Source organism: Nansenia antarctica (assembly GCF_963989245.1).
Source record: "Nansenia antarctica genome assembly, chromosome: 3".
Taxonomy (NCBI): domain Eukaryota; kingdom Metazoa; phylum Chordata; class Actinopteri; order Argentiniformes; family Microstomatidae; genus Nansenia; species Nansenia antarctica.
Genome location: NC_137688.1, coordinates 59,216,246 through 59,244,030, shown reverse-complemented (window position 1 = coordinate 59,244,030; position 27,785 = coordinate 59,216,246). Strand labels below are relative to the sequence as shown.

General features: G+C 46.9%; 1 protein-coding gene across 1 annotated transcript in view; it reads right to left on the bottom strand.

Annotated features, from left to right (window-relative positions):
• Nucleotides 1-27,785, bottom strand: part of mboat2b (membrane bound O-acyltransferase domain containing 2b) — a gene marked incomplete at its 3' end in the record, with an annotated part of 41,276 nt that overhangs the window by 1,947 nt on the left and 11,544 nt on the right. Inside the window, exons 2-10 of the mRNA XM_080525263.1 lie at nucleotides 18,754-18,899; nucleotides 10,541-10,618; nucleotides 7,406-7,501; nucleotides 7,131-7,186; nucleotides 4,728-4,782; nucleotides 3,583-3,766; nucleotides 1,479-1,671; nucleotides 399-502; nucleotides 241-305 (exon numbers count right to left, since the gene is read on the bottom strand). Of these exons, the coding sequence (XP_080381389.1) occupies nucleotides 241-305; nucleotides 399-502; nucleotides 1,479-1,671; nucleotides 3,583-3,766; nucleotides 4,728-4,782; nucleotides 7,131-7,186; nucleotides 7,406-7,501; nucleotides 10,541-10,618; nucleotides 18,754-18,899 (977 nt within the window). The remainder of the gene's footprint in view (nucleotides 1-240; nucleotides 306-398; nucleotides 503-1,478; nucleotides 1,672-3,582; nucleotides 3,767-4,727; nucleotides 4,783-7,130; nucleotides 7,187-7,405; nucleotides 7,502-10,540; nucleotides 10,619-18,753; nucleotides 18,900-27,785) is intronic.

Below are 27,785 nucleotides of genomic sequence, written 5' to 3'. Positions count from 1 at the left end.
TGATGTTATTGCTGTTTGAAGCCACTAGATGGCACAGGTTTACACAGTGCAGACAGACAAGTTCTCAGTTTTTAAGGCGTATCCACAGATTATTTAGGGCATGCCTTGCATTAAATAAGCATGAAGCTTGTACTGTAATTACTATCTATTTCAACAGTAAATGAAAAAATGGCTGCGAACTAGTATTGATAATTACAGGAAGAAAACAATCAAATGTAAAAGGCTTCTTAGTCTCTTTACCTTTTGAGCCAATGTGCTGTCTGTATATTCCAATTGTCTAGAAACACTTTAAAGCTGGTGGCAAACTGAAAATCGAATGAGAGAAAGTCAATATAGTGCAATATTACAAAATGATGAGAAACATACTGGGGCATGACGTAACGGTATAACGGCCTTACCTCTATGTTTGTTATTCTCAAGTTGGAGATGAGATCCCAGCGTGGCGAGCCATCACTGTTGTATCCATTGAAGCCAAACCCTGCTGCATTGTTGATTGCATCAGCTGGTTGGAATAAAAAAAAGATCAGAAATCTCATCGTTGCGTTCATATCATCACTATATAGTACAGTACATCCTCGTAGTACCACCTTCATTAACGATTCACTACCAATCGCTGACATTAATGAAATTCATGATTAATTCGATTAATAACAACATCGTTAACCCCAGGTCATTATACAAACAGCTGATTGTCTTTGTGAAGGACAACACCGGAGCATAAATCAGCTGCTATACTATTCCATTGAGAAGTGTTTTCTCTCTGTGTGTGAGGAGGAGAAGAGCTGATTCACACCTCTAACTGTTCCTTATCATCACACACTCTATGACGCCCAGCATTGCTAGAACCCAATGATTAATTCAGTGTGGACTGCAAGACCCTGGCAATAACAAGACCATGTTTTTGTCTGAGAAAATGCATTTGTTATACGGCATAATTTAGTAGACAAGGATGTTAGCTCAAGGTGAGGCTCACATACAAAAACGAGCTCATTAAAAACAGAACACAGTCAGGGAGGGCAAAGCTCAGATGGAACTGGTGTCTCACCATCATGCTTCAAAGACGCAGCTGAGAATGTGATTAAGGCCTGGACTACACGTATATGGATATTTTCTTAAGCGGGTATTTTCATCCTCGTTTAAAAAACGACGAAACTCTGTCCACACCACAAAAATATCTCTGTCCATACGAAAAGCCAAAACTGAACACGATCTGTCAAATTATACCGTAGAAGAACGTTATGGGCATGCGCAGTCAATTGTAACTCAAAAAGGCGGCAATGACTCAAAACGTAAACAGAGCAAACTCTTTGAAACAGACAGAAAAGAAAAGTAAAAAACAGACAGAAAAGCAAGTTATGGTGACGATTATTTTTGTGTGGGCCGACGATGAAGTTGAGCCATTGTTAGTGTAGTCCAGGCCTAAGGGACGATCACAGACTAAAACATGTTTGGAGGAGAGAGAGTTCAAGAACACCCACCCAGAGTCCATACAAAGTAGTACTTGGGCCGTGTGGTCAGCATGGACAGGTACAGATAGACCACCTGAGCATAGAAGGGTGTGGTAGCGATGAAATCGTCGTCGATGTTCCGTTCCACAGGGAACACTTTACAGACGGACAGGAACACCATAAGCGAGAAGAAGCAGGTGGCGAGCTTGCGAACAACATCCGTCTGCAGAAGAAAGATCATCAGCCGTCTCTTAAGAGAGCTACATTACAGACATACAGTACATGTACATTAGGTTCCTTGGATAGTCATTTATTGTATGTAGTAATCTAACACCTTTTTCGATTCCTCTATTGCCTATTGTTCACTTTAGTTAGTGACTTGAAATATACACTCACCAGCCACATCATTAGGTACACCTTGCTAGTACTGGGTAGGACCCCCTTTTGCCTTTTACCACATCCCAATGGTGCTCTATTGGATTGAGATCTGGTGACTGTGGAGACCATTTGAGTACAGTGAACTCATTGTCATGTTCAAGAAACCAGTTTGAGATGATGTGAGCTTTTTGTGACATGGCGCGTTTTCCTGCCTGGAAGTAGCCATTAAAAGATGGGTTCACTGTGGTCATAAAGGGATGGACATGGTCAGCAACAATACTCAGGTAGGCTGTGGCATTTAAACGATGCACAATTGGTACTAAGGGGCCCAAAGTGTGCCAAGAAAATATCCCCCACACCATTATACCACCAGCCTGAACCATTGATGTTGTTTACCATTGATGTTGTTTATGCCAAATTCTGACCCTACACCATCTGAATGTCGGAGCAGAAATCGAGACTCATCACACCAGGCAACATTTTTTTTCAATCTTCAATTGTCCAATTTCGGTGGACCTGTGCAAATTGTAGCCTCCGTTTCCTGTTTTTAGCTGACAGGAGTGGCACCTGGTGTGGCCTTCTGCTGCTGTAGCCCATCTGCTTCAAGGTTCGACTGCATACCTTGGTTGTAACGAGTGGTTATTTGAGTTACTGTTGCCATTCTATCAGCTCGAACCAGTCTGGCCATTCTCCTCTCACCTCTGCCATTTTCACCCAGAGAACAGCCGCTCACTGGATATTTTCTCTTTTTCTGACCCTTCTCTGGAAACCCTAGAGATGGTTGTGCGGGAAAATCCCAGTAGATCAGCACTTTCTGAAATACTCAAACCAGCCCGTCTGGCACCAACAACCATGCCACGTTCAAAGTAACTTAAAATCACCTTTCTTCTCCATTGTGATGCTCGGTTTGAACTTCAGCAGATCGTCTTGACCATGTCTACATACCTAAATGCATTGAGTTGCTGCCACGGGATTGGCTGATTAGATATTTTTCCGTTAACGAGTAGTTGAAAAGGTGTACCTAATGAAGTGGCCGGCGAGTGTATATCATGACACCCACTCAATCCTACATCCCCCTCAAGAGTTAGTTATGAAGTTTTCGGTAAAGACACATCAGCTATGTATAATTGAGAGCTTTATGATGAAGACCAAGGACAGCCATTTCACTGTTCCTTCTCTGAATAATGAATAGTGAGGAGGAGGCAGCCTGGGAACACTGTGCATTCGCCATACAACAGCATTTACTGTGCATTTACGACTATGTGTCAACAGTACAATGGCTTTCTTGTTTGTGGAAATGACAGACGGGCATTTAAAAAGGTAGAGAATACTGCCCATTTGGTCGCTTTCCAAAAATGTAATTTATGAGGATGTTTCCGACACATACTTCATAGATGTTGTTTTTTTGGGGCATTTTTGTTTAATGCGCTGAATACAAATAATCCACTGAGGGCCCCTCTGTGCTACCAGAAAACATGGTTGTGAATAATTAAGGCATCCAACAACAGAAGCTCCTTATGCTTCAAAACATTACCATCCTTCTGCCAGCGATTTACTGAAAGAAGTGTACCGTCCCCGAAACTCAAGAAAACAATCCTTGCCAAAAAAAAAGCGAAAGCCACTATCACATCATGGTGAGACATTCTAAATAGTTAATGTGCAATAAATGGAGAGAAACACACCACAGGCCTAAGGTGATTCAGCCCCTGTCTCTCAAATGTACTAGGAATAGTTCAAAACTTGAACGGCGGCTTACGTTTGGAGAGGGGTCAGCCAGTTTGTGCCTCCCGTTAGCCTTCCCATTGGTCTCCTGGGCCCTATGGCGACAGGGCGTGCCCTCAATGAAGCCGATGTAGTCGTTGTAGGAACACGTTGGACCCGCTAGAATGCCCATGAAGTTACAATTGTAGCTGAAATACTCCAACAGACTGGGCATTCTCCTGACAGGGGGAGGGAGAGGCAGACAAGACAGATCATCACAACACGGTCGTCAGAATGCATACCACATAGGAGACTAGACAGAAAACTAGGCTACGTTTGAGTATTTTGATATGAACATGCACGTAACTCATGAAGACAAATATAAAACAAGCCATGTTCTGCCACAAGAATAGTATTTCATGCCTGGGTATAATATTATTGCCCTTTTCTGTGGCAGCTTGAGAGATTAAATGTGTGACCAATAACTGTTCCTTGGCTGTAATGAAACCTATTTTTAATTTTCGGACGGAAAATGGAATGTGCCAGAAAGGCTTGTCAAAGCTCATGCATGTTATAACCGATTCTCGATACTTTTTACTTCACAATGCTGTTCTATTTGACTGCAGATTTCATAACTTTAGGTGACTCCCTAAATGTGTTATTGTGGTTTTAATCATTCTTTCAACTTTCAGTCCTGCAGTTTATTTTCTTGATTTATGTCATTGTAAACATCCCTAAAGGCTTCAACAAAATACCCTCTTCTTTAGTGAAAATATGAGTACAATATCACATCAGGTTGTTTACATCTTGCATCATACTGATGTGGATATTATCCCCAAAAAATGTAAGATGCCATGTATCTTTTCTTTCTATCATTTAGATCCCTGCAAACCTTTGGAACACACTGACTAGCCAATGATACATAGAAATGTGATGCGCCTACTATACTGTGGCTAGTGCATCCATACCAACGACTGCATCAGCTGAACTGTGATGGCTTCAGTAGTAGTGTAACTAAGATAGGGAGCCTCGCTGACCAGGAGACTTTCTAGGAAAGCAACCAAGCAGACTCATCTAAGAGAGTGATCTAAAAGAGCTATCAATCAGGCCAATCAGAGCCTAATCCCACACACACACAGGAAGCTGTTATATTCTGGGGGAAAAGGAGAAAAAAAACACATGATGCCTTTGAAAACATACCTTATCGCCAAATATTTTTGACCTGGGGTCAGCTGTTCCTCTTTGCGGCACATTCCTGTCGGAGGAAAGGGGAGCAAGAGAATAACGGAATGACGTGCTTGATCCAGATCACGGTCGTTTGTGTTGGAGTTTATTCATTTAAAGATGCAGACATTACGTGATCTTAGAATTATAAGGTTCTATCTCCGTTTAGGGTAGTTCAGAGATATTGAGCGTCAAAGTTTTTACATTCCATTATGTTTTGTGAGATGGAACCATAGTATTTTATTAATTACTAACATGTTAACATTTTTTAAATAACACCACACAGGCATTAATAAACACCTAATGGATCAGATTATGTAAAAAACAAAATTTTGACCAAAACCTTATAATTCTAACGTCACGATTATCCAACTGAAAGGTAAAGGGGGTGTCCACACCCGGACTAATCAAACAGCTAGAACAGTCATGCTTATATATAAGGCCAGTCTGTGACCAGCCGTCTCTCTCCCTCTGCCCTTGGCTTTGACTAAGGAGCCTGGTCGTCTTACGTCCACCGCTACACCCAGAAGAGGCCCTAGCGTGAGTTTTTTTTTTACACACTGAGGCGTCTCAGTGAAAACACCATTTTGTTACAGCGTTCACGGCTGACGAGGCCACCAGCCCTTGCCCGTACATTTAGCCTGAGGTTGGATGCACTGGTGTGGGGAATCCTCCTGTGTTGGTAATGATTCCATTAGGCCCAGTGCCCCTCTGCAGGTCCCTGCTGATGTATGGGGCTAATTAAAAGACGCTAAATTGACTTCCAGAAAGTTTTGCAGCCTGTTGTTTGCTGACCCCATTTCCGCTGTTAGTGGTTTGTCTTATCGCACGGCGGGTCGAAACGATCAGAGGAAGCGGGCATGAACAATGTTGTTTATTGCAGCCATTACGCTGATAACAAGATTAGCCAGCTAATCAGCTCGTATTACAGTTAATGCCTGGTGGAAAAAGGGGGTGCCAAGACTAACACTGGGCACTATCACCCTGGACACTATCGCCCTAAGCAGGCTCTTAGCTTAGGGTGATAACTAACGGTCTCCATGGAGACAGTTAACTAACAACAGTGTAACTCAGCCCACCTAACCAAAATGTGAATAGGGAGTTCCACATTGGTTATGGTTGAGACACCCACCCCCTATGAAAGACTAAGCTATGGAAGTTTATCATTTTTGCTCGAAAATGCTTTTTAACTTCCAACAACAGCATTACTAAATATTGGTCACAAAATACCACCACTGTACACCAGAGGATCAGTCTTGGCAAACTGCTCAGGGGGGGTGTGTGTTCAGACACAGATAATCTTCCCTTTGTGCATCGGCGATGAAAGGGCAGACAGGACACATACCAGAGTGTTTAAACTCACTCTCGTCTCATGATGGCGAAGATCAGACAACCATAAACAGAGAACAAGTTGATCTCCAAACACATGAGGTCATCTCATGCAACCAGGGACCTTAAATAACCACCAGCCACCATTACTAGTTCTGAGCTAATGTGCTAGTCTTATATGGGAGGATGAGAGAGAGAGAGAGAGAGAGAGAGAGAGAGAGAGAGAGAGAGAGAGAGAGAGAGAGAGAGAGAGAGAGAGAGAGAGGCACAGAGGACACAGTCCGATGAAGACCTGCAGCTTGGAGCCGCATATGATACGGGTCATCCTTCATCCTTCGAGAGCGAGTCGGCCCACTCTTAACTCAGCCCCCTCATCATCCATCTTCCTTTTCTTTAATTAGTTTCAGTGGCCTTTTCGCAGTCCACTCTCAGCGTGCACCTGCACTCTCCATACTGAAAAGGGCTCTAAAATACAATATAGACTTTTTCACAATGAGTGTGCATGGGTTTCTATGGGTGTGTGTGTGTGTGTGTGTGTGTGTGTGTGTGTGTGTGTGTGTGTGTGTGTGTGTGTGTGTGTGTGTGTGTGTGTGAGTGAGTGATAGAGAGATGCTGATCCTGTGAGAAACTATTACTTAACATTTTGGGGTTCAACAGCCTCTGTCAATGCAAGAGTGCTTGATTGTGAAGCATCCAGAAGGATTTACAGTAGACCTATTATACACACCCGGGAATCCGTTATCAGAATACAGTACAAACACTGTATTATGAAACATTGTTAGAAAGCAACCTTGCAATCGGACCGTTCCACTCTAGACAATTCAGTTAAGTAGCTCATATGTTAAACATTTCAGCGATGCCACGGTGAATTGTCAGTGAAGTGAGGAAGTGAGGAATTCCAGAAATAGGTTACGCTTGCAAGTCTGCTCTTTTGATCTGACACCAGAGGAAGAGCCAGGCTTATGTACAGTATGAGACTCTAATCCTGAAATAGTCGTGACGTTTTTTTTTTGTGTGTGTTTTTTTTTTTCAGAGGAAAAAGCTCCTTACCGTCGTGGATTTCAAACGCCAGGCTGGTGATCTTCTGTGTTATGACCATCATGGGCCTGAGAGAGAGGGAACGAGAAAGAAGAGGGAAGAAGAAGAAAGAAGAAATGAGCAGCTGACTCTTACTATAGAGGAAACAATACAAGCTACACAATAGTCCAATACATTCATTGTGTACAGTAGATCAAATGCAATGGAACTTGAGGAGAGCAGTGTACTAGCAAACCCCCCAAGCCCTGATCCGATCCACAAAGACATAAAAGATTAAAAAGTCTTACCCTGTGAAGTCAGCCGAGTACATTCCGTAGTCAAACACGTAGACGCGTGTGATCTGGCAGAAGCTGAGGTACCCGAGGGCCACCACTAGACAGTATCTGAGGAAAAAAGACACAAACAATACCACATTGATTCCAGCACCCAAATACAAAATGGACTGCACTTATATAGCGCCTTTATCCAAAGCGCTTTCCAATGGCCTCTTATTCACACATTCACACACCAATGGCGGCAAGCTACCATGCAAGGCGCCGGCCCGCTCACTGGGAGCAATTTGGGGTTCAATGTCTTGCCCGAAGGCACTTGGACATATGGCCAGCCGGGGCTCGAACCGCCGATCTGCCGACCTTGCGATCGTTAGACGGCGGCTCTACCTCCTGCGCCACAGCCTGCCCACAGCCCCCAAATACACTGCAGTGTGCAGAATGAAAGCTGTATCTGCTTGTCTGTACTCTTTCTAATATGTTGCCTCACTGAGTAAAAGCAGTGAAGATATGTAGCTGCGGTTGTTTTCATGATGATGGCAGGAGCACAAGTATAAGTACATTATGCTGATGCTGTACAACCCTGACCATAAACATGAATGATGCCCCAAGTGTGGAACTACAGAGCCTACACCATAGGCTTATACACAGGCACACACAGCAGTCACTGCACTACACACTTCCAGTAAGAGTCAGAAACATACCCCCCAAAAAATCATATTACTCCCCAGGTAATACGATTGGCACTTAGCCAGATCACGTTAGTCAAGTAATGTGGATGTAGGACTTGATTGGCATATCCGTCGTAAAGTGCTAAAAACACAGAGAGGGGGGGGAGGCCGGTCTCCATGGAGACAGAGCAATTGAGAGGTGGCATCATCACAGCAGGACGTGAAGCATCTTTTGTCTCTGCCTGAACACACCTGCTGTCTCACTATAGAGCAGAGTGGGGGGGGGCTCTGTCTGTGTTCACAAGCTGGCATCTCCTTCGCATATCTCTCTCTCTCTCTCTTTGTATCTCTCCCCCCCTCTCTCTCCACCCCCCTCTCTGACAGGACTCTGAACTCACAGTGAAAACGGTGGCTCTGCCACTCCCAGGCAGCCTCTATCAGAGAGGACCCAATTATAACCTAACTTTTCTCCACAGCACAGAGTGTTCACGTGCAGAACACACTAAATAGGATGAAGGGAGAGGAATGTGTGTGTGTGTGTGTGTGTGTACCCATATTTGGGGAGGGGTGTCAGAGTGTACACTGTGTTTCTTCACACACTCTGTGATGCAGGAGGCTAAGCTCCCTGTGGTCCACAAGGGTCAGGAGAGACTGTGGGGGGAGAGAAGGACAAGAGAATGGGAGGAGAGGGGGGGTGGGGGCGTTTAGAGTACGCCACTCTTTCAGCAATGCCGTGAGAGCCTTGTGAACACCAACTGAAGGGACAGAATACAGCCGGGCGCTCAACAACACTCTATACCCCCCTCAAAGGAAGAGTCGAGCAAAATAAAAGGAATCGTGGCTCGACGTTAGAGGCATAGTATGTGCTTTAGTTTGAGATCAATTTAATTTCAATAAGGGAACAAAGAGAGGGGAAATAAGATTGTTGTAGTCCCATAGTTTTTTGGAAAGGGGGCCAAAAGAGAGTGGTGAGTCAGGCGATCTTACCTACACAACCGAAGTGAGGAACGAAACAGAAAGCGACAAGCAGTATGCGGTGTCGCCACGATTCCCGGCCTTCCTCCCCTTACTATCCTATCAACCGAACGTCAAAGTACTCCATCACTAGTCCGGTTCATCTCCGCTCGGCCTGCAGATGGAGCCTCAGTCACCCCTCACCAGGGTGACCCCCCCACCCCCCACCCCCGCTGGGGGTTAACAGAGGAAAGGACCAGGGCTGTTGACTTGTCTGAACAGAACGGCTGCCTGGAGGTCGGTGCAGCCAGCAAGAACCAAGAACCAACAACCAAGAACAGGAGGCCAAAAATAATTGGAAGATTTCATTAAGGGTGATCATCAAGGTGGGAGGAGGGGGAAAAATGGCCACCAGCTGGTTGGCAACCGGACGGAATGAGCCCTTCTCCCCATCATCATTATCTCGGGGGAGCCTTGCTGGAGCCTTTCAGACAAGACACAGCGGATCTTATCAACTCCATTGATGTTGGAGCCTGGTAGCCGAGATGGCTCCGTTTAGTATTCCAGGCCCAGTGTTGCCAGATGGGATTGTTTTCCAGCCTAACCACAGTCTAAAATCCGCCCAGTGTGATTATAAGTAGCCCAATTGGGGCGGGAATACGCCCCAATCTGGCAACACTGTCCAGGCCCTGCCTTTTAGGCCGTCTGGGGTTAGCGGTTAGCACACCACAGCTCAACACAGATAATGACAAACTATGGGCAGGGCCACTCCAGCAGCAGCCATTCTTCTTTCAAGAACTTCTGATTAATCACACTGTTAGTGCTCCAATTACTTCATTACGTTCCGAGAGGGGGGGGGGGCAATTTGTTCCTGTGACCTCTGCGATTGCGGAAGAATATAAATATGAAAAAGAAAGAAAGCTGGCTGAAGAAGTGTAGTTCGGGGGTTCTGGGGGAGATTTCTCGTTCTGCGAAAGGCTGGTTGATGGAAAACAGTGATTGGTGGAAATTACGGCCGGAGACAGGAAGCATCATATGATCATCTCATCACACCTCGGGTTTCTCACTGACCCAGCAGCCCATCAGGAGACTAATGGAGGCATGCTGGGATGTTGGAGCTCCTTTTTTTCCCCTTCTGCTGATTTACGTCCTCTCCTGGGGATTTTTAATGTTATTGGTTCTCCGCAGCGGGCGCTGCGCTGGAGTCAGTCCAGCGTGACCTCCTCAGCCTGGGTTCTCTGAGTCTGCACACATCGGTCGGACACAAGCCTCTTTGGAATACACTCCGTAATACACTCAAACCCTCAACCAACCACGCACACCCTCAACCAACCATACGCACGCACGCACGCACGCACACACGCACACACGCACACACGCACACACGCACACACGCACACACACACAAACAAATACTTAGCAACACACACACACAAATACTTAGTAACACACACACACACACACACACAAATACTTAGCAACACACACACACACACACACACACACACACACAAACAACTGGACCTACTTGTGCATGTGCTCCACTCCAGTCAGGATCATAATGCCATAGGTGAGTCCACTCTGGACCAGGAAGTGGAGAGCATACCTGGAATACAGACAAGAGAGACAGGGGAGGGCAATCAATCACAGATATGTTAATCCACTGCAAAGCCTTAACGATTATCCTGCAACAGAGACGGGACAGAGGGATCTGTCTCCATCATCCTTTCTATCCCTACATCACTCGCTCTATCCTCCCTGGGAAAGAGCCAGCTCATGGTTGTGTGTGTGTGTGTGTGTGTGTGTGTGTGTGTGTGTGTACACTCAGCAGTGGCTCACAGTCTGCCCAAAGAGGACCCTTTGTCCCTGGCATCAGCCCCACATTAGACTCATTTAACACACTATCACAGATCTCACACACACACGCAGACGCACACGCAGACAAACACACACACACACACACACACACACACACACACACACACGCATACACATGCACACACACATAGGGCCAGAGCAAAGCCATAGATAATAATACCACTGTAAATATGCCTTCTCTAATTAGATCCAAAGTTACAGTGGCCACTAAAATGTCCTGGCAGTCCTCATTTCAATCAGCTTACTCCATCGACCTGTTTGTCTTATTAAAGCAGATCTGTTAATGAGCAAAATCTTTTTAGCGCTGATAAACATTGATTCAACCTCTGACAGAGCCGGTGAGGAGTCCGGCATTTTGGCCTGATGATCCATCTGTCGGCTTAGGCATATTGGCATGTGCTCCCTAGAGACCCATGAATCAGGTTAGGGGAGGGTTACTGTAGTGCCTTCCCTGCTTTGGTGACTATCAATTTCACCACAATTGTACTGTGGAGCCAGACTGGGTTCTTCTAATGCTATGAGATGGACATTCAGAAACAGTTGGACAATTATAGTTGAAATGAGGCGGCTGGCAAATGAAACAGAGACAATATTGAAACATCTGTAGAGTGTATACGTATCTGTGCTGGTTTTAAACAGTAATCCGTCATGTCCATCATCAGTGCTATTCAATCCAATGCCAGTGAGGCATAAAGAACACGTGGAACAGCCTTCCTAGCCAGCTACGGGCAGTACAGAGCCTTTTTATTCAAAAAGGCCTTTGACTGTTGAACCTGTGTTCATTCTTGTGATTTTTTTTATTTTTTTTTACTATGTTTTTAACTTATTATGTTTTGTAGGTTGTTTTGTTTTTAACTTATTATTATTATTTATTATTATTATTTTTTTACGGTTTTTTTCTCTCTGTAGCACTCTGTAGCACTCTGAGATTCTTTTGAATGAAAAGTGCAATACAAATAAAATGCATTATTATTATTTATTAACATTATCACAAATAAGACACTAAAGAACCCAGCCTGTGGCCTAGGGTGGTCCAGTGGTCTAGCACCGTGGTCTACAGTGCACACATATGCCCATGTCGGCATGGGTTCGAATCCGGCCCATGCCCTGCTGACATGCCCTCTCTCCCTTCATCTCCTTACTTTCCTGTCTGTCTTCACTGTATCTGTTCAATAAAATGGAAAATATGAGTAGGACTGTCCCAAAAAAACAGCCTCCCAAACCAGCACTGCCTCCCTCCCCGACGAGCTCAACCACTTCTACGTTCGCTTCGACCGGGACCACAAGGAACCAGCCATCAAAGGTGAGGCCCCCCCACCCCCCTCAAGACAACCAGCCCCCTCACACTCTCCACCACTGATGTGTGCTGTGCACTGAGCAAGGTGAATGCACGCAAGGCTACACACATTTGAAATGCTTTATTTATGTCCACATACATGTACAATATCTAAAGGACATAAATATACTATCAGTGCATTTTGACATTATGAAAACAGTCAGTTACAGTAGTGCTGAGCAACAACCAGTTATGCTACACACAGCATGTTATTCACACTAAATGATGATTACAGTGGATTGACAGATACAGTATTAATACTGTAAAACAGACAGTATCCAGCTCATGGGTACAAGAAGCACAGCCGTCTCCATATTGAGTGGCTACCAATAATAGCAGATACTGAGCAATACTTTGCTAACTGTTTGGCCCTTCTCTTATAGACCAGCTATTTGAAGGCCTCTAACAACAAACTTAACACACACACACACACAGAGAGAGAGAGAGCTACTGGCCCTGACGGCATCCCTGGCCGTGTGCTCAGGGTGCCAGCTGACAGCTGGCACAGCTGGCGTCTGGCCGAGGTCTTCTTCACTGACATTTTTGACACCTGTCACTGGTCCAGGCAGTTGTCACCAAGTGCGTCACTGTTGTGTTTGTGTGATGCTAATAAGTGTAGATCCACACAGGTATACAAACTGAGCTCCGTTTACTGTCATGTGCCATTCATTCTGACAACACACACATACGGTCGTAAAGTTCTAACGGACGTACAGAACGTGACGTCGTAAAGTGCAACAAAGTGCTGCAATGACATACTGTCGTACATAACATTTCCCCCCCCTTTCCAAAACTCAAACAACTAAAGTAACAGTCAAACAGGAGTAGGGCCTGAAGGCCTATGTGTGAAATTTAGTGACATAGTCCTGGAGGTGTGCAGGGCGAGCCCGTTCCCGCTGTGGCCTATCGACCTCCCCCCTGGGCTGTGACCCTGCGAGGAAGCCAGGGTTAGGTGGAGGAGGGTGAGGAAGAGGAACAGCAGGTAGAGGCTGAGCGGGTGGAGGGCACATAGGCAGTGACTGCGGCGGAGCCTGGGAGGACCAGGCACCCTCCGCAGTCGGCTGGCGTGCCAGCGGGATCCATCGCTCAGCAGGAACGTGGCTGGCCCCAGCTGACGTGTCACCTGAAGGGGCTGAGACCAGAAAGATGCCATCTTGTTATGTCGCTGGGGCCTACGGGCCCGAACCCAGTCGGACACCTTGATGGTGGTGCTCTTTACTCCACGTTTCTTGTCGAAGCGTCGCTTCATCTCCCCCTGATGTGTGGCCACTGTTGCTTGAGCAGCATCTCGGGTGCTGCTTGCTGCAGGTGTCACTGCATCCCAGGACCTGAGTCTGTTCAGTGGCAAGTCCATCTCACGGCCAAGCATGAGGGATGCTGGAGAGGCCTGCGTTGTTGCATGCTGACTAGCTCTGTAGTGCAACAGTGTTTGGTTGAGTGCGGCCTGGAATGCGCACCCCTGGAACAGATGTGCTCGGATCCCATTTTTAAGGCTTTGGTTGAAACGTTCCACCCCCCCGTTGGCCTGAGGGTGGAAGTATGCCGTGCGGATGTGCTTGTTCCCCTTGGTGCGGAGGAAGTCCGAGAACTCTGCTGAGATGAACTGGGGCCCATTATCTGTGGTGATGGTGAGTGGCAGACCCCATCTAGCAAACAGGCCATCCAGGATGTCAATAATGGTCCGTGTTGTGACCGTTCCTGCTGGGACCACTTCAGGCCATTTGGAGTGGAGGTCGTATGCCAGCACCAGAAAGCGTTGGTGGTGCGGGACCCCTCGACCATGGATCTCTCCACAGATATCAAGCTGGAGATGCTCCCATGGGCGGGGCGGACACGAGGTAGGCTGCAGGGGTGTTGAGGCTGGCAACCCACTTTTCCCGCTGAACAGACATGGTGCACAGTCCTTGACCATTGTTTCGATGTCACGGTCGATGCCTGGCCACCACACCAGGTCGCGGCATCGTTGCTTGACCCTCACTATGCCCAAATGACCTTCGTGCGCCATGGACATGACACGCGCACGCAGGCCACTTGGGACCACAGTGCAGAGGCCCCTGGAGACACAGACGTCCCCCCCGCATGAGAGTTTGTGCCGTACTCTAGCGAACGGGGCCAGATCCTCCGGCACCCGTGATGGTCATCCGGTGCGTATGTAGGTGCGCAGGGTGGATAGCAAAGGGTCCTGTTCCGATTCCCGCTGCAGCTCCTCTAGTGACACTGCTGTCTGCAGGGGCCCATGCAACATCTGGATGAGCTCTGGCTCTGTGTCGTCATCCGGAGAGACAGTTGGGGTGGGGGCCTCGATAGACCGAGAGAGGAGGTCGGCCACTACGTTGTCCCTCCCCGGGGTGAACCTGAGCTGGTAGTCATACTGCCTGAGCCGCTCCCCCCACCTGTGCAAACGGAGAGGCCTGTGCCCACTGCCTAAGGCTGACAGCAGTGTGGTCGGGGCCTGGTGGTCTGTGCGGAGGGTGAACCGCCGGCCGTATAGATAGAGGTGCCACCTCTCACAGGCTAGAGCTTCGTGTTCGCCGACTGAATACCTCTGTTCGGTGGGGCTATGAGCCCTGGAGGCAAAGGCAACTGGCCGCTCGACGCCGTCCTGAACCTGTGAGAGCACGGCACCCACCGCCCCGGCTGAAGCATCACAGGTGACGAGGGTAGGGCTGGACGGGTCAAAGTGGGCCAGGATGGGGCTTGTGGTGAGCTGGATCTTCAGCGAGTGGAACGCCCTTGAGCATGCTGCAGTCCACTTCCATGGCTCCTCTTTCTTGAGCAGTTGGCGGAAGGGGAGCTGTGGTCTGAGAGTAGTGGGGCAGGAACCGGAGGTAATAAGCTGTCATGCCCAGGAATGAGGCTACGTGGGAGGCAGAGGTGGGCTCCGGAATCCGGTGTATGGCGTCGACATTGGACAGGAGAGGTGTGATGCCCTTTGCTGTGAGGCGAAACCCCACAAAGTCGATGGCGGTAGCGGCGAAGGAGCATTTCTCTGTGTTCAGGGTCAGATTATTGTCCAGGAGGTCTGCAAACACCCTGTGAAGCCGCTCGTTGTGTGTTGGCACATCTGGGGCATGGACCACGATGTCATCCAAGAACACAGCGACCCCAGGGATACCAGCAAGGATGGTGGTCATGACTTTCTGGAAGCAGCTGGGGGCGGAGCTAAGCCCGAAAGACATTCAGGTGTACCGGAAGACCCCAGCGTGCGATACAAAGGCTGTCAAGTCTCTGCTGGCTGGGTGGAGGGGTACCTGGAGCTTTGTGAAAACCGTGGAGCCGTAGAAGTGGGTGGTCAGCTCCTCTGAGGTAGGCAAGGGATATTTATCTGGAATCACCGCCTTGTTGACAGACCGCAGGTCCACACAGACTCTCAACCCCCCTGACTTTTTCTTAGCGATGACCAGGTTTGAAATCCAGGGGGCGGCGTTGACCGGCTCGATGATGCCTGCCTGCAGCAGCATGTTGAGTTCCTCTGTGACATCATCCCTCAGAGCGAGAGGGATCCGGCGCAGGGGCTGCATGACTGGTGACACCTCTGTGTTCACCAGGGGTCTGTGTGTGAAAGCTGTGAGGCAGCCCAGTCCATCGAACAGCGCTGGCCATTTCTGCTCCCAGGTGGAGGTGACATGTTGAATGGCTGACCCACTGTCATCATGCAGTGTGAATCCCAGGCCCGTGAACAGGTCGAGGCCCAGCAGATTGGCACCCCGCTTAGCGATGTGGAATGGGAATGCAGACATGTGCTTAGATCCATAGCGCACTGGTACCTGAAGGATGCCCACAATCTCTATCTTAGAGCTATCATATCCGCACAGAGGAGTGGAGGGCTACTGCAATGGCAGGTGGGCAAAGAATTTGTTGTAGGTGCTGAGATTGAGAAGAGACGCAGCCGTGCCTGTATCCAGTAACAAGGGAAGGCTGACCTCACCCAGCTGCACTGTGCATGTTTTAAAGCTCACATGGTTTGTAGACACAGTTCTGATTTCAGTATGGTCGCTGCGAGTTGAGCGGGGTCTGGACTGTGGGGGGTGAGCCGCAGGTGCAGACCTGCACACTTTAGCAAAAAGCACCCGTTGTTTGCCGGCAAAGTGATTAGTGAGGAGAGCGACAGCTTCCTCGTAGGTCTCAGTGCAGCCGAGGGCTCGGAATATTCTCTGACCCTCCGTACCGAGACAGTGACGGAGCAGCGCCATTTTCCGCTCGTCGGAAATGTCTGTGAAGTCCATGGCTTCTAGGTAGACAGTAAAGTCATCCAGCCATCCTACCCACGGAATCGGAGGCTCGGCGGGCAGAGACAAGAAAGGTGCCGGTGGTGGCAAGGTAAATTCAGCCATCTTCGTCGCCAATGTTGTGTTTGTGTGATGCTAATAAGGGTAGATCCACACAGGTATACAAACTGAGCTCCGTTTACTGTCATGTGCCATTCATTCTGACAATACACACACACGGTCGTAAAGTTCTAACGGACGTACAGAACGTGACGTCGTAAAGTGCAACAAAGTGCTGCAATGACATACTGTCGTACATAACAGTCACCAAGTCAGCAACCGTTTGGCAGGTGCCCGAAGCATTCTACTGCAGCGGGGCCTGAATGACTTCCGCCTTGTTGCACTCACCCTTATCATCATGAAGTGCTTCGAGAGGTTGGTCCTGGCTCACCTTAAAGACCACCTACCCCCCCCCCCCCCACACACACACTGGATCCCCACCAGTGTGCCTACCGCCCAAACAGGTCGACGGAGGACGCCATCTCCATGGCAACTACACTCGGTCCTGACGCACCTGGATAACAACAACACCTACGCAAGGATGCTGTTTTATTGACTTCAGCTCAGCGTTCAACACCGCTGGTCATCAAACTCAGCGCCCTTGGCGTCAGCTAAACTAAACCCTGGACTGAAAACCCTGACCGACAGACCCCAATCTGGCCATCAACACCAAGAAGACCACAGTGCTAATTGTGAACTACAGGAAAGCTAGGGGCTGTAGACACCCCACCCCCGCCCCATCTACATCAATGGGATGAAGGTGGAGCTTGTTTGGGTGTCCACATCTCAGAGGACCTCTCTTGGGCCCTCAATTCCTCCACCCTGGTCAAAAAGGCGCAGCAGCACTTATTCCCTATACTTCCTGAGGAGAGTGAAGAAAGCCCATCTGTCCTAGGATCCTGGTCCGCTTCTATAGGTGCACCATCGAGAGCATTCTGACAAACTGCATCACAGTGAGGTATGGCAGCTGCTCTGTCTCCGACCAGAAGGCCCTGCAACGGGTGACGAAAACCGCCCAGTACATCACTGGTGACCAACTCCCTGCCATCGAGGTCCTCCAGTGCAGGCGTTGTCTGCGGAGGGCACGAGGCATCAGCAGGGACACCTCTCACTCCAGCTACGGACTGTTTGCCCTCCTCCCTTCCCGGGAGGCGGTACAAGAGTCTCCGTTCCTACACTAGCAGGCTCAGGAACAGCTTCTTCCCTGCAGCTGTTACTCTAGCCCAGCCATCCCCCCCTCCACCCCCCCCAACAAAAGCAACATTTACTCCCAGTATCAGTGTACCCTCCTGCTGCACACTCAGGATTTTTTGCTTTTGTTCTACTGCTTGTTTAAACTGCTTGTTTAAACACACCATATTTATTTATACTGGTTTCTAATTACACGTCTTACATAGATGTAACACACCTCAAGACCTAATGCCCTTGTTGAGCTGTACATATATCATATTGATATTCATCTCATGTATATTCACTTATTATTCATTAAATTAATTAATTTATGCCCAGCCAAATCCATGTTTAGAGGTAGTAGCTAGCTACATTGATCATAGTCGTAAGACTTTTCACTTTTCAAAAAATGCCGGTCGAGAGAGGACACTGGCGTTGCTTGTTCGCCGCTTCTCCGCCCGAAATCTAGATATACTTGCAGTGTACAGAGTAGATTGTCCTACAAAGACACTTAGACTAGTAATCTAAAAATTCATTAGACCCCTATATTTTCTTTTACTTATCTTTTGTTTCTTTTTATTATTACTACTCGATCTTTTCAGTTTGTAAAGCGTCTTTGAGTGTCTAGAAAAGCACTATATAAGTCCAATGTATTATTGTTATTATTATTATAATATTCATCTCATGTATATTCACTTATTATATTCATTTATTTATACTCACTGTAATACCTTATACTGTAATACCATGCATTGTCTACAATATAATGTCTCTTGCACTATCTGGTAGATGCCAAACTACATTTCTCGGCATCTGTACCTGTATCCAATCTAAACAAAATCCACTATCCCTCTGTCCAGAGGTCAGCACAAACACAACACAACACCTGGTTGTAGCTGTGTGGTACAAGCTCCCTTCTCATGTGTCACACAACAAATCTCAAAAGCCCCAAACAATCTCGGAAACAGAAATGACACAACAAGCTTGTTTATGACAAACACAATGTTGGTATCAGTGTTCCTGTTATTGACCGGTTGGGCCTCTCCCAGCGTAGTGTGGAACCTGATCTGATCTGGCTGGGAGACTTACCAGCCGAAGCAGAACATGGCGAAGTAGAAGCCCAGTAAGGTGGCCACCACATGCCGGACGAACGGACTGGTCTTACTGGGGTGGAGATAGAGACGGAACCAGAAGGCAGTGAGCAGGGCAAACAGCTGGCACACCACAAAGTTGACCTGGGGGAGGGGAGGGGAGGGGAGTGGGAGAGGGAAGGGAGAGAGAGGGGAGAGAGAGAGAGAGAGATTTGATTATTATTCTGTTGTATTACTCTGTTCTACTCAGTACCACAGTAGCATCATAAGTTGACAAAAACAGCATGTAGTTGTAAATGCACAGCACACTAGCCCATCCAAGCGGGTGTTAGAGCCACACAAAGACATTGTTATCTGGGGCTTTGGCATTCCTTTAAAACGTCTTTTGAGATAAAGATCTGGAATCCAATGTTATGTCGAGTCTGGCTTCTTCATAAGTGAATGTAACTGTGAAAATAATACATTCACAAAGACGTCTGAAGCAATCTCTCCCAATACCTGCCTCAGAAAGATCACCAGGATATTCTGGCCTAGGAAGATTAGAAACAGTGAACTGTATAAAACGACAGGGTGCTTGGACATGGACACAATAGTGATAAGAAGAAGATAGAGATGGTTAGGACGTGTATTAACACGACACCACCGTGGTGGGCTGCATCTCGGGGGGGGACGAGACGGTGTACAGGAATGAGGTGGAGCAGCTGAGCAAGCTGTGCAAGATTAACAACCTGCTGCTGAACCAGTTAAAGACCCAGGAAATCATCGTGGACTTCAGGAGGAAAAAATCGGAGGTCCAGCCCCTGCTCATCGATGGAGGGAGCGTGGAGAGAGTCTCAACTCTCCGATTCCTAGGGGTGCACATACAGGAGGACCTGTCCTGGAGGACCAACACAGCAGCCATCATCAAGAAGGCACAACAGCGGCTCTACTTCCTGAGAGTCCTCAGGAAATACCACCTCAGACAGGAGCTGCTTGTGACCTTCTACCGCTGCACAGTGGAGAGCATCCTCACCTACTGCATTTGCGTGTGGCTCTCCAGCTGCACAGCCGCAGAGAGGAAAGCGCTACAGAGAGTTGTGAGATCGGCCCAGAAGATCATCGGCGCCCCCCTCCCCTCTCTGGGAGAGCTGTACAACACACGCTGCCTCAGGAAGGCCTCCAAGATCTCCAGGGACCCATCCCACCCTGGGAACGAACACTTTGTTCGGCTGCGCTCAGGCAGGCGGTTCAGGACCATGTTCGCACGGACAAACAGACTGAAGCTCAGCTTCTACCCTAGGGCCATTCAGGCCCTGAACACAGCAAAGACCTAGGTTCTAGGCCCTGGACAATCTAGACAATTTGATGGCAGCTACTAGATTGTAAACATAAGTGCAATATTGTAACACAACTGTGAACATTCTAAACCTGCTAACTGCGACACTTTAATGAATGTGCAACAAATATTATGTGCAATATGACAACCCATGTGTACATAAGGTTCAGATATAGGAAAAGTTAGGATATTTATAGCATAGCATAGTGTACAGCACAGTGTTTTATTGTATAGTATAGTAGTATAGTATAGTAGATAGTGTACATAGCCTTTATTTATGTCAACCAGCTCTTTTCTCTTTTTTATTTTACCCTTGGCTCTCTTGTTTTTAGTCTTTTTTCCAAGCACCAGGGGAGCCCCCCCTCCTAAATTTCGTTGTATGGTACCTGTACTGTATTAATGACAATAAAGACCATTCATTCATTCATTCATTAAGGAAACCATCTGATGACATGGCAAAAGTGGCACTGCGTTGGACAACCAGAGGGGAAAAACGCAAAAGAGGGAGGGGCCCAAAACAACCTGGAGGCCAACCATCTTAGGAGAAATGAAGGAGAGAGGACACAGCTGGAACAGCATTGAGAAGAAAGCAAACAACAGGGGACAGAGCGTTTGAGGTGACGGCCCCAAGACTCTGGAACGCCCTCCCCCCTGACCTGAGAGCCGCTCCCTCAGAACTCATTTTTAAACGCCAACTAAAGACTCACCTGTTTAGGCAGGCCGGTAGTCACTGATAGCCACCTTATGTTCCTGTTTATGTTCTGTTTATGTTGCCCCTTTGGGGTGTTCCTCCGTTTTTGTGTTTTTTTCATCTCTTTTGATGATGTTTGTTTGCGCTTTTATTTTCACCCATGTTATACCTTATTTATGATGTAAAGCACCCTGTTCGTGCTGTGAAGGGCGCTATAGAAATAAAGTTTTACTTACTTACTTACTAACAGAGATGAGTGGAGATCCTTGGTCCTTGGTCCACTCTGCACAACAAGGACTAAGTAAGTAAGTAAGTAAGTAAGTAAAGAGCCCAGAGTTTCACAGCAGCTAGAGATCATGCCACACACATGTCATCATGATGATAACAGAGTAGACGACAGGAAGCTGGGTGACATGTGACACAAAGCAGGGGCCTGGCAGTGTTCTGCTACCCAGAAGGCCCCATGACCCAGATAAACCAGCAGCCCTTCAACATATGCCAAAACACTAAGGCTAATCAAAAGCCCAGTGGAGTCACAGTAATGCACAGTGGGAGCATGGTCAGAGCAGAGGTTCACGCACGCACGCACGCGCACGTGGGCGGGCACACACACACACACACACACACACACACACACACACACACACACACACACACACACACACACCAGGGATGTGAAAACGGGCCGTCATCCTCTCTCTCAGGTCACCCCACTGGGAGGCAGTCCAGCACGAGGTCAGAAAGCCCGCCCTCGGGGCGCTTGGGTGGCGTGGCGGGTTGGGCGCTGACCATGTGGCCGCGGGATCCCCGGTTCGATTCCGGCCGGGGACATGTCCTGCATGTCATCCCTCCTCTCTCTCTCACCCACCCTACCTGTCTAGATATTCACTGTAACTGTCAGTAGAGATTAGAAATGTGAGTGGGACTGCCCCACTCAGAAAAAAATTAAAATAAAAATAAATAAAAAAGCCCGCCCTCTGGCCAACCGCATCACTCCGCGCTGAAACCAAATATCCCCACACCTGTCCGTCTACCATGGGCCCTAATGAACACCATACAAAAAGGCTGGTCCTCGTTTAAGGACATGGAATACATCTGTCAAAGTGCTCTTTTTGGAAATGGCCTAAGCCAGGCATTATGGGAGATTCTTGGCGGGGCGATGCGACACCACCAGGCTTGGCTGATTTGATCTGCTGTCGAGCGCGGCAGAGGAGAGTCCATGATGGCATCCACCTAAACTTCATCATGTTGAGAACCGAGATGTAGGCCCTAGCAAAACACAGTGGCCAGCCAGTAGCCACAGAGCTAAAGCAACTCTAATAATAATAATAATAATAATAATACATTAGACTTATATAGCGCTTTTCTAGACACTCAAAGACGCTTTACAAACTGAAAAGATCGAGTAGTAAAATAAAAAGAAACAAAAACAATTATAAAAGAAAGTATTGGGGTCAAATAATTTTTTAGATTACTGAATCTAAGTGTCTTTGTAGGACAATCTACTCTGTATACTGCAATTACACCTAGATTTCGGGCAGAGAAATAGTGACATTTCGTGACAACTATAAGATGTCACTAAAGGATGTCACTCAGGGTCCTATAGCGATAGCCTAAAACAAATACCATGTTACACTCATGGTTTGACTAAATAGCTTCCCTAGTTCAAATAATCTATCACCTTTTTCTCACCAACACATACTTAATAACTCCAAAATGACGAAAAGACGCTTCACCCCCATCATCTGTCATCTGTGTAAGAACCTACTTCTGCCACAGGAACTGATGAGAGTATCATTTTCATATTACGTTAATGGCGTTTAGCCAACCGTGGCGGTGTGAGACTTGAGTGTTTTGCAAGCAAGAGACTCTGTATGGCATCACAGATCAGGGCATTTGTCAAACAAAATAAATGTGCCCTCAGTCTTCCAGACGACAGTTCTTCTTTTTCTTTCTTTTTTTTTTTAAACGTCTAATTGTCGCTGTCTGTGTTTCTCTCGATTTTTTCCTTTCTTACTGCGCCTCACTATCTCTCTTCCTGTCTATCTCTTTTTCTCTTTCTAACTCTCTCTCTTTCTCTTTCTGTGCCACGTTCTCTCTTTGTCTCATCTATTTCTCTCTCTTCTGCCTTGTCTTCTGCCTTGTGTTCACTTCTCTGAGATGTTGCCTTTCAAGCCAGGGTGAGATATGCATCACCATCATCGGCATACAAGATCTGTAAAAGATCTGGACCATGTCAGCTCCACAAAGACTGTCATTTATATTGAATCACTCTGATTTCAGTCTTACGATCCTGTTCAGAGAGGGGGAAGTTGGTCACATGGTATTCTTCAACAGCAGGTTCTGACATACTGCATGACACCAGGTACAGCTCTAACTTTCTTCAGCTCCATGATCACAAAAGTATCCTTCTATCACGCAACAGTGGTCCAGTCAAATGGTTTCACTCACATATAGAAGACTGTGTCACTGTGAAGTCAGGAGTTACTCAAAGTGCCATCCATTCCCCTATTGGCACGAATGTGCTTTAATCTGTGATCATGTTTTCTTTATAAAAAATAAAAAAAATCTGAAAAACGCATTTAAAACACTGTCATCAAAAATGCAACTTGCAATACAATAAGACACCACTGGAACTGACACAAATAGGTCCAAAAAAGGTCCCCAAATCGTTGAAGCAGAACATTTAACAATTCAAAGGCTTCCTGTGCTAATTCACGCTTCAACAAGCTTCCGTTCAGTTGAGCTTCTGTGTTTGCATGATTTAACGACGGAGATTTGTCCTATGTAAACACGGACGTGATTGGCCGGCACCAAGCAACCACCGGGTGTAGAGAGGATGCATCTGCCAGACTGACAACTCAAATGAGACCAAAACAACTATTTATAACTATCATAGAGAGTGGCACTTTCACAGGCCCCGCGTCCATTAGACAGATTACTTCCAGTGAAAGGGTCTGTGAGTGATGCTAAGCTCAACCTCCTTTTCTTTCGGATTCTAGAGGGAGAGTGTCACACGCCCCATGCATAATCCAAGCCAGACCACAGAACACATTTAACAAGTCATATTACTAAGCCTGTCTAACAATTATGCCTGACCTCAAAGTCTTTGCTTTTGATCTTTTGCTTTCTATGGCCGTTCTAAAATTATGTGGTTTCTTGCGTAGATATGTCCTTAAACTGCAGACTGCAGACTTGCTGATACATTTAGGGGGGTCATCCTTCTCATTCAAGATGTTCGATTGTCCGTTTAAAAACATATATACAGGCTAAATATATGAGACACAAAAAGCAAGTTGTGAGTTCTTGTAGCCACTACTGAAGCATTTGTGGGTTTTACAGTAGGTGTCTCTCCTTCCTCTTCGGCAGTCACACTCACACTCACACTCACACTCACACACACACACACACACACACACACACACACACACACACACACACACACACACAAACTGGTATTCAGTTTGAGTGTCTGCTGTGATGAGATTTTCTCCTTTGCACGCAATGTGTCACCACACTCCATCGCAGCGAGGACAAACACCAACAACCAGACAAGCAGAAGATTGGTCTCCGTTTACATCTCCTAGTCTCTCCGTTTACATCTCCTAGTCTCTCTCCGTTTACATCTCCTAGTCTCTCCGTTTACATCTCCTAGTCTCTCCGTTTACATCCCCTAGTCTCTCCGTTTACAGCTCCTAGTCTCTCCGTTTACATCCCCTAGTCTCTCTGTATACATCTCCTAGTCTCTCCGTTTACAGCTCCTAGTCTCTCCCTTTACATCTCCTAGTCTCTCCGTTTACAGCTCCTAGTCTCTCCGTTTACATCTCCTAGTCTCTCCGTTTACATCTCCTAGTCTCCCCGTTTACATCCCCTAGTCTCTCCGTTTACATCCCCTAGTCTCTCCGTTTACAGCTCTGAGTCTCTCATTACAACTCCTGCGAGCCCCAGCCTTGAGACTACCACTGTAGCCCCACTTAACACACACCATCTCTGTTACTGAAGGAAATAGGCCAGATCATGACAGCAGCTGGTAAAACTGGGAACAAGTCAGCAGCCAATCAAATGTTCAGGGCTGCTGGACTTTTTCTTTTGAAAAATGTAAATAAATGTCAACGTTGTTGAAAATCAATGACACACTCATTAGTCAACTAACACAGCTTGCTTTGTGAGCCTGCTAACAATGTAAAGTAGTGTTACAGTTAACTAGGTAGGTAGTAGTGGGGAATGGGATTACTCACCGAATCCATTCCATTGCAATATTTTGGCTTGACTAGCGAGTGTGTCGTTGATTTTCAGCAATGTTGAAATGTATTTACATTTTTCTGAATAAAAGCCAGAACAACTTGATTGGTTGGTGACCTGTTCCTGGTTTCACCAGTTGCTGTCACATATTCCCCAGGGCAAACATGCCATGCCATGCTTTATTGACATCATCTTTATCGTCATCATCCTCCTCATCGTCATAGAAACCCCTTATATGGAACACTACCTGAGTGCATGGCTGCCTGGGGGCAGATGTTTCAACCACTACACAGAAGCAATCTCCAGAAAGCACTGTGCATTCATCAGAGTTCATGCATTTTCAATATATAGAATAAGACTCCGGAATTGCCTTGGTAAAAATTGCAAAAATTATAGGAATACATATAATACATGTCTAATAACAGAGTAATACAATTCTTCAGTTCAGTCAAAACAGTCATCTCACTGGAGTCAGATATATACCAGATTTATGACTGCGATGTTTTTGTACTTAGTGTCTCTCTCTCCGCCTATCAGGGAAGTCTATGTGAGGCCCTAAATAGCTTTTAACACAGTATAGTAAACAGGTGACACATACTGTAAAACCTGTCTGCCCTCACTCCTCTACATACATGTATGTAACCCAATATCCCCCTGGCATTCAGCAACAGCAGACATCTCTCTGTTTAAACACCAGAGTCGGGGGAGCATTACGTAAACACTCACACATGCATGGTTCCACCTCAGAATGACAACCATCCATACTCCAACATGGGCAGGGCCTTAACCACTACAGCCAAGTGCACTCTCTCTCTACTCTGACACATTCTACCAAGCTAGCACGAAAAAAACATAGAAATCATTTGCATGCACCTCGGTACTGTCAGCATGGGCTCCTCAGTTTAGACATCAATGGCGTCAGAAGATGTTATGACGTGCTTGTATCGTTCGCCTCTCCCTTCATCAAGCATCCATTACGGGAAGATGTGTCGCGCACACAGAGATAAACTAATGGGGTCAGAAGATAGGCAGGGGGAGAATCTGCCATGTTCAATAGGCCAAGTCAGTTGACTCTCCAGGCGTTTTTATGTAAGCAGCCATCTGCTGGCAAGCTGTGCACTAAAACGAGGCGGCACACTTAAATAACAGGCCCATTCTGAGTTTAAGGAACCTCGCAGTAGTCATACAGTACAGGTTAACCAGAGATTAAGCAAAACACACACACACATTTCTGGGGGAAGGGAATTGGGGGGGGGGGGGGGGGGGGGAGAAGGGAATTGGGGAGGGGGGGGTAAAAAGGTTTACAATGTAAGGTTTGGGACGAGTATTTAATATCTGTTTACTAAAAACCATTCCATAATGGCCTGATGTTATAGGTGAGCAATAGTTGCATTCCGTTCTCTAAGGCCGTCTGCCGTCTTTGACTTATTAAACAAGTGAAGTCAGTGTTTGGCAAGGCAGCGAGTAAATATGAAGTTATGAACATTCCCAGCCCTTTTTCATCCTCTCCTGTTGCTGGCTGGGTGATATCAAATAGCAGCTGGGTTCTGGACTCCTGCTATGGTTCCTGGCAGCGGGGAGAGAGTCTTCAAACCCTTATCTCCTCTGCACTGTTTGGACAGCTTGAGTTTAGTACAAAGCAGCAACAATGACAATGCAAAAGCTACAGTAGGAATCCAGGGACAATAGCATTGTGTACCGTGTCGATTTTCCACATTAAAAAAGCCTGTGATTGGCTACTCATAATACCTATTTACTATAGTAATATAGTATAGCAAGTATGCTGTATGAGCATAGATAGTGTACAATGTCTGCAGTTCCAGGTCTACTAGTTTTGTTTTTATACAGCCACAACAATGCCAAGCAAACTCTCTCTCTGTGGAGCCATATTCCCTCTGCTAGGCCTTGCATGCACCTTCCTCCCAGCCGCTGCTGCTGACACACACACACACACACACACACACACACACACACACACACACACACACACACACACACACACACACACCTTGCAAACAAACACCACTAATCCTGCACAGTGCACACAAATCCAAAAGTTCCAGACATTAGCATAGACTCCGCTCTCCCGGTAAGTCCTTGAATGCTGAACAGACAAGAGCTCTCCTCAACGACAATCTCTGACGACAATTTTTTTTAAAAAGGGAACCATTTTTATGAACCAACTGATTCATATCATCAGCAGCACTTCAGATGGAGTTCACAGCCATTGTCAAGAATGAGAGAAACAAGAGAAAATTATTCATCGCATACATTTGCCTTGACCACAACGTGCCCATGAAATGCAGACAATTTATTGCGTGGGAGCAGTTAGCTCCGACTGCGTCACACTGCCATCATTTTGTGATGAAAACATTTGAATGAAAGTGATCCATTTGTTAGGCCCTGATCACTTAACCTGAATACCAAGTGGCCGGAGCCTCTAAGACGTCACGGTTCCTTTGAGACTCTGTGGTACAGCCTTGGCCCCGGTATCCCACCCAGGCAGGCCTGCAGTCTGGCTTGTCCTGGCTGGCTGACAGGTGGGTCGATCCCTGGAAGCCTCTGCAAGTCTCAGGCAGCCCCTAAATATCGAGCCCTGGCCCGGCTGTTCTGAGGACAGCTGACAGCAGTATTGTTTGACTAGGCTGATTGCCTTTCAGTCTTCTGTGTTCATTCCTCTGTTCTTTCCCTAGGCTACCCAGCACGAGGACATCCATCAACAACCCTGTGAGGGGCCTTTGCATGAGAACGGTCCACCGAAGGGGAGATGATCCAAAACGTG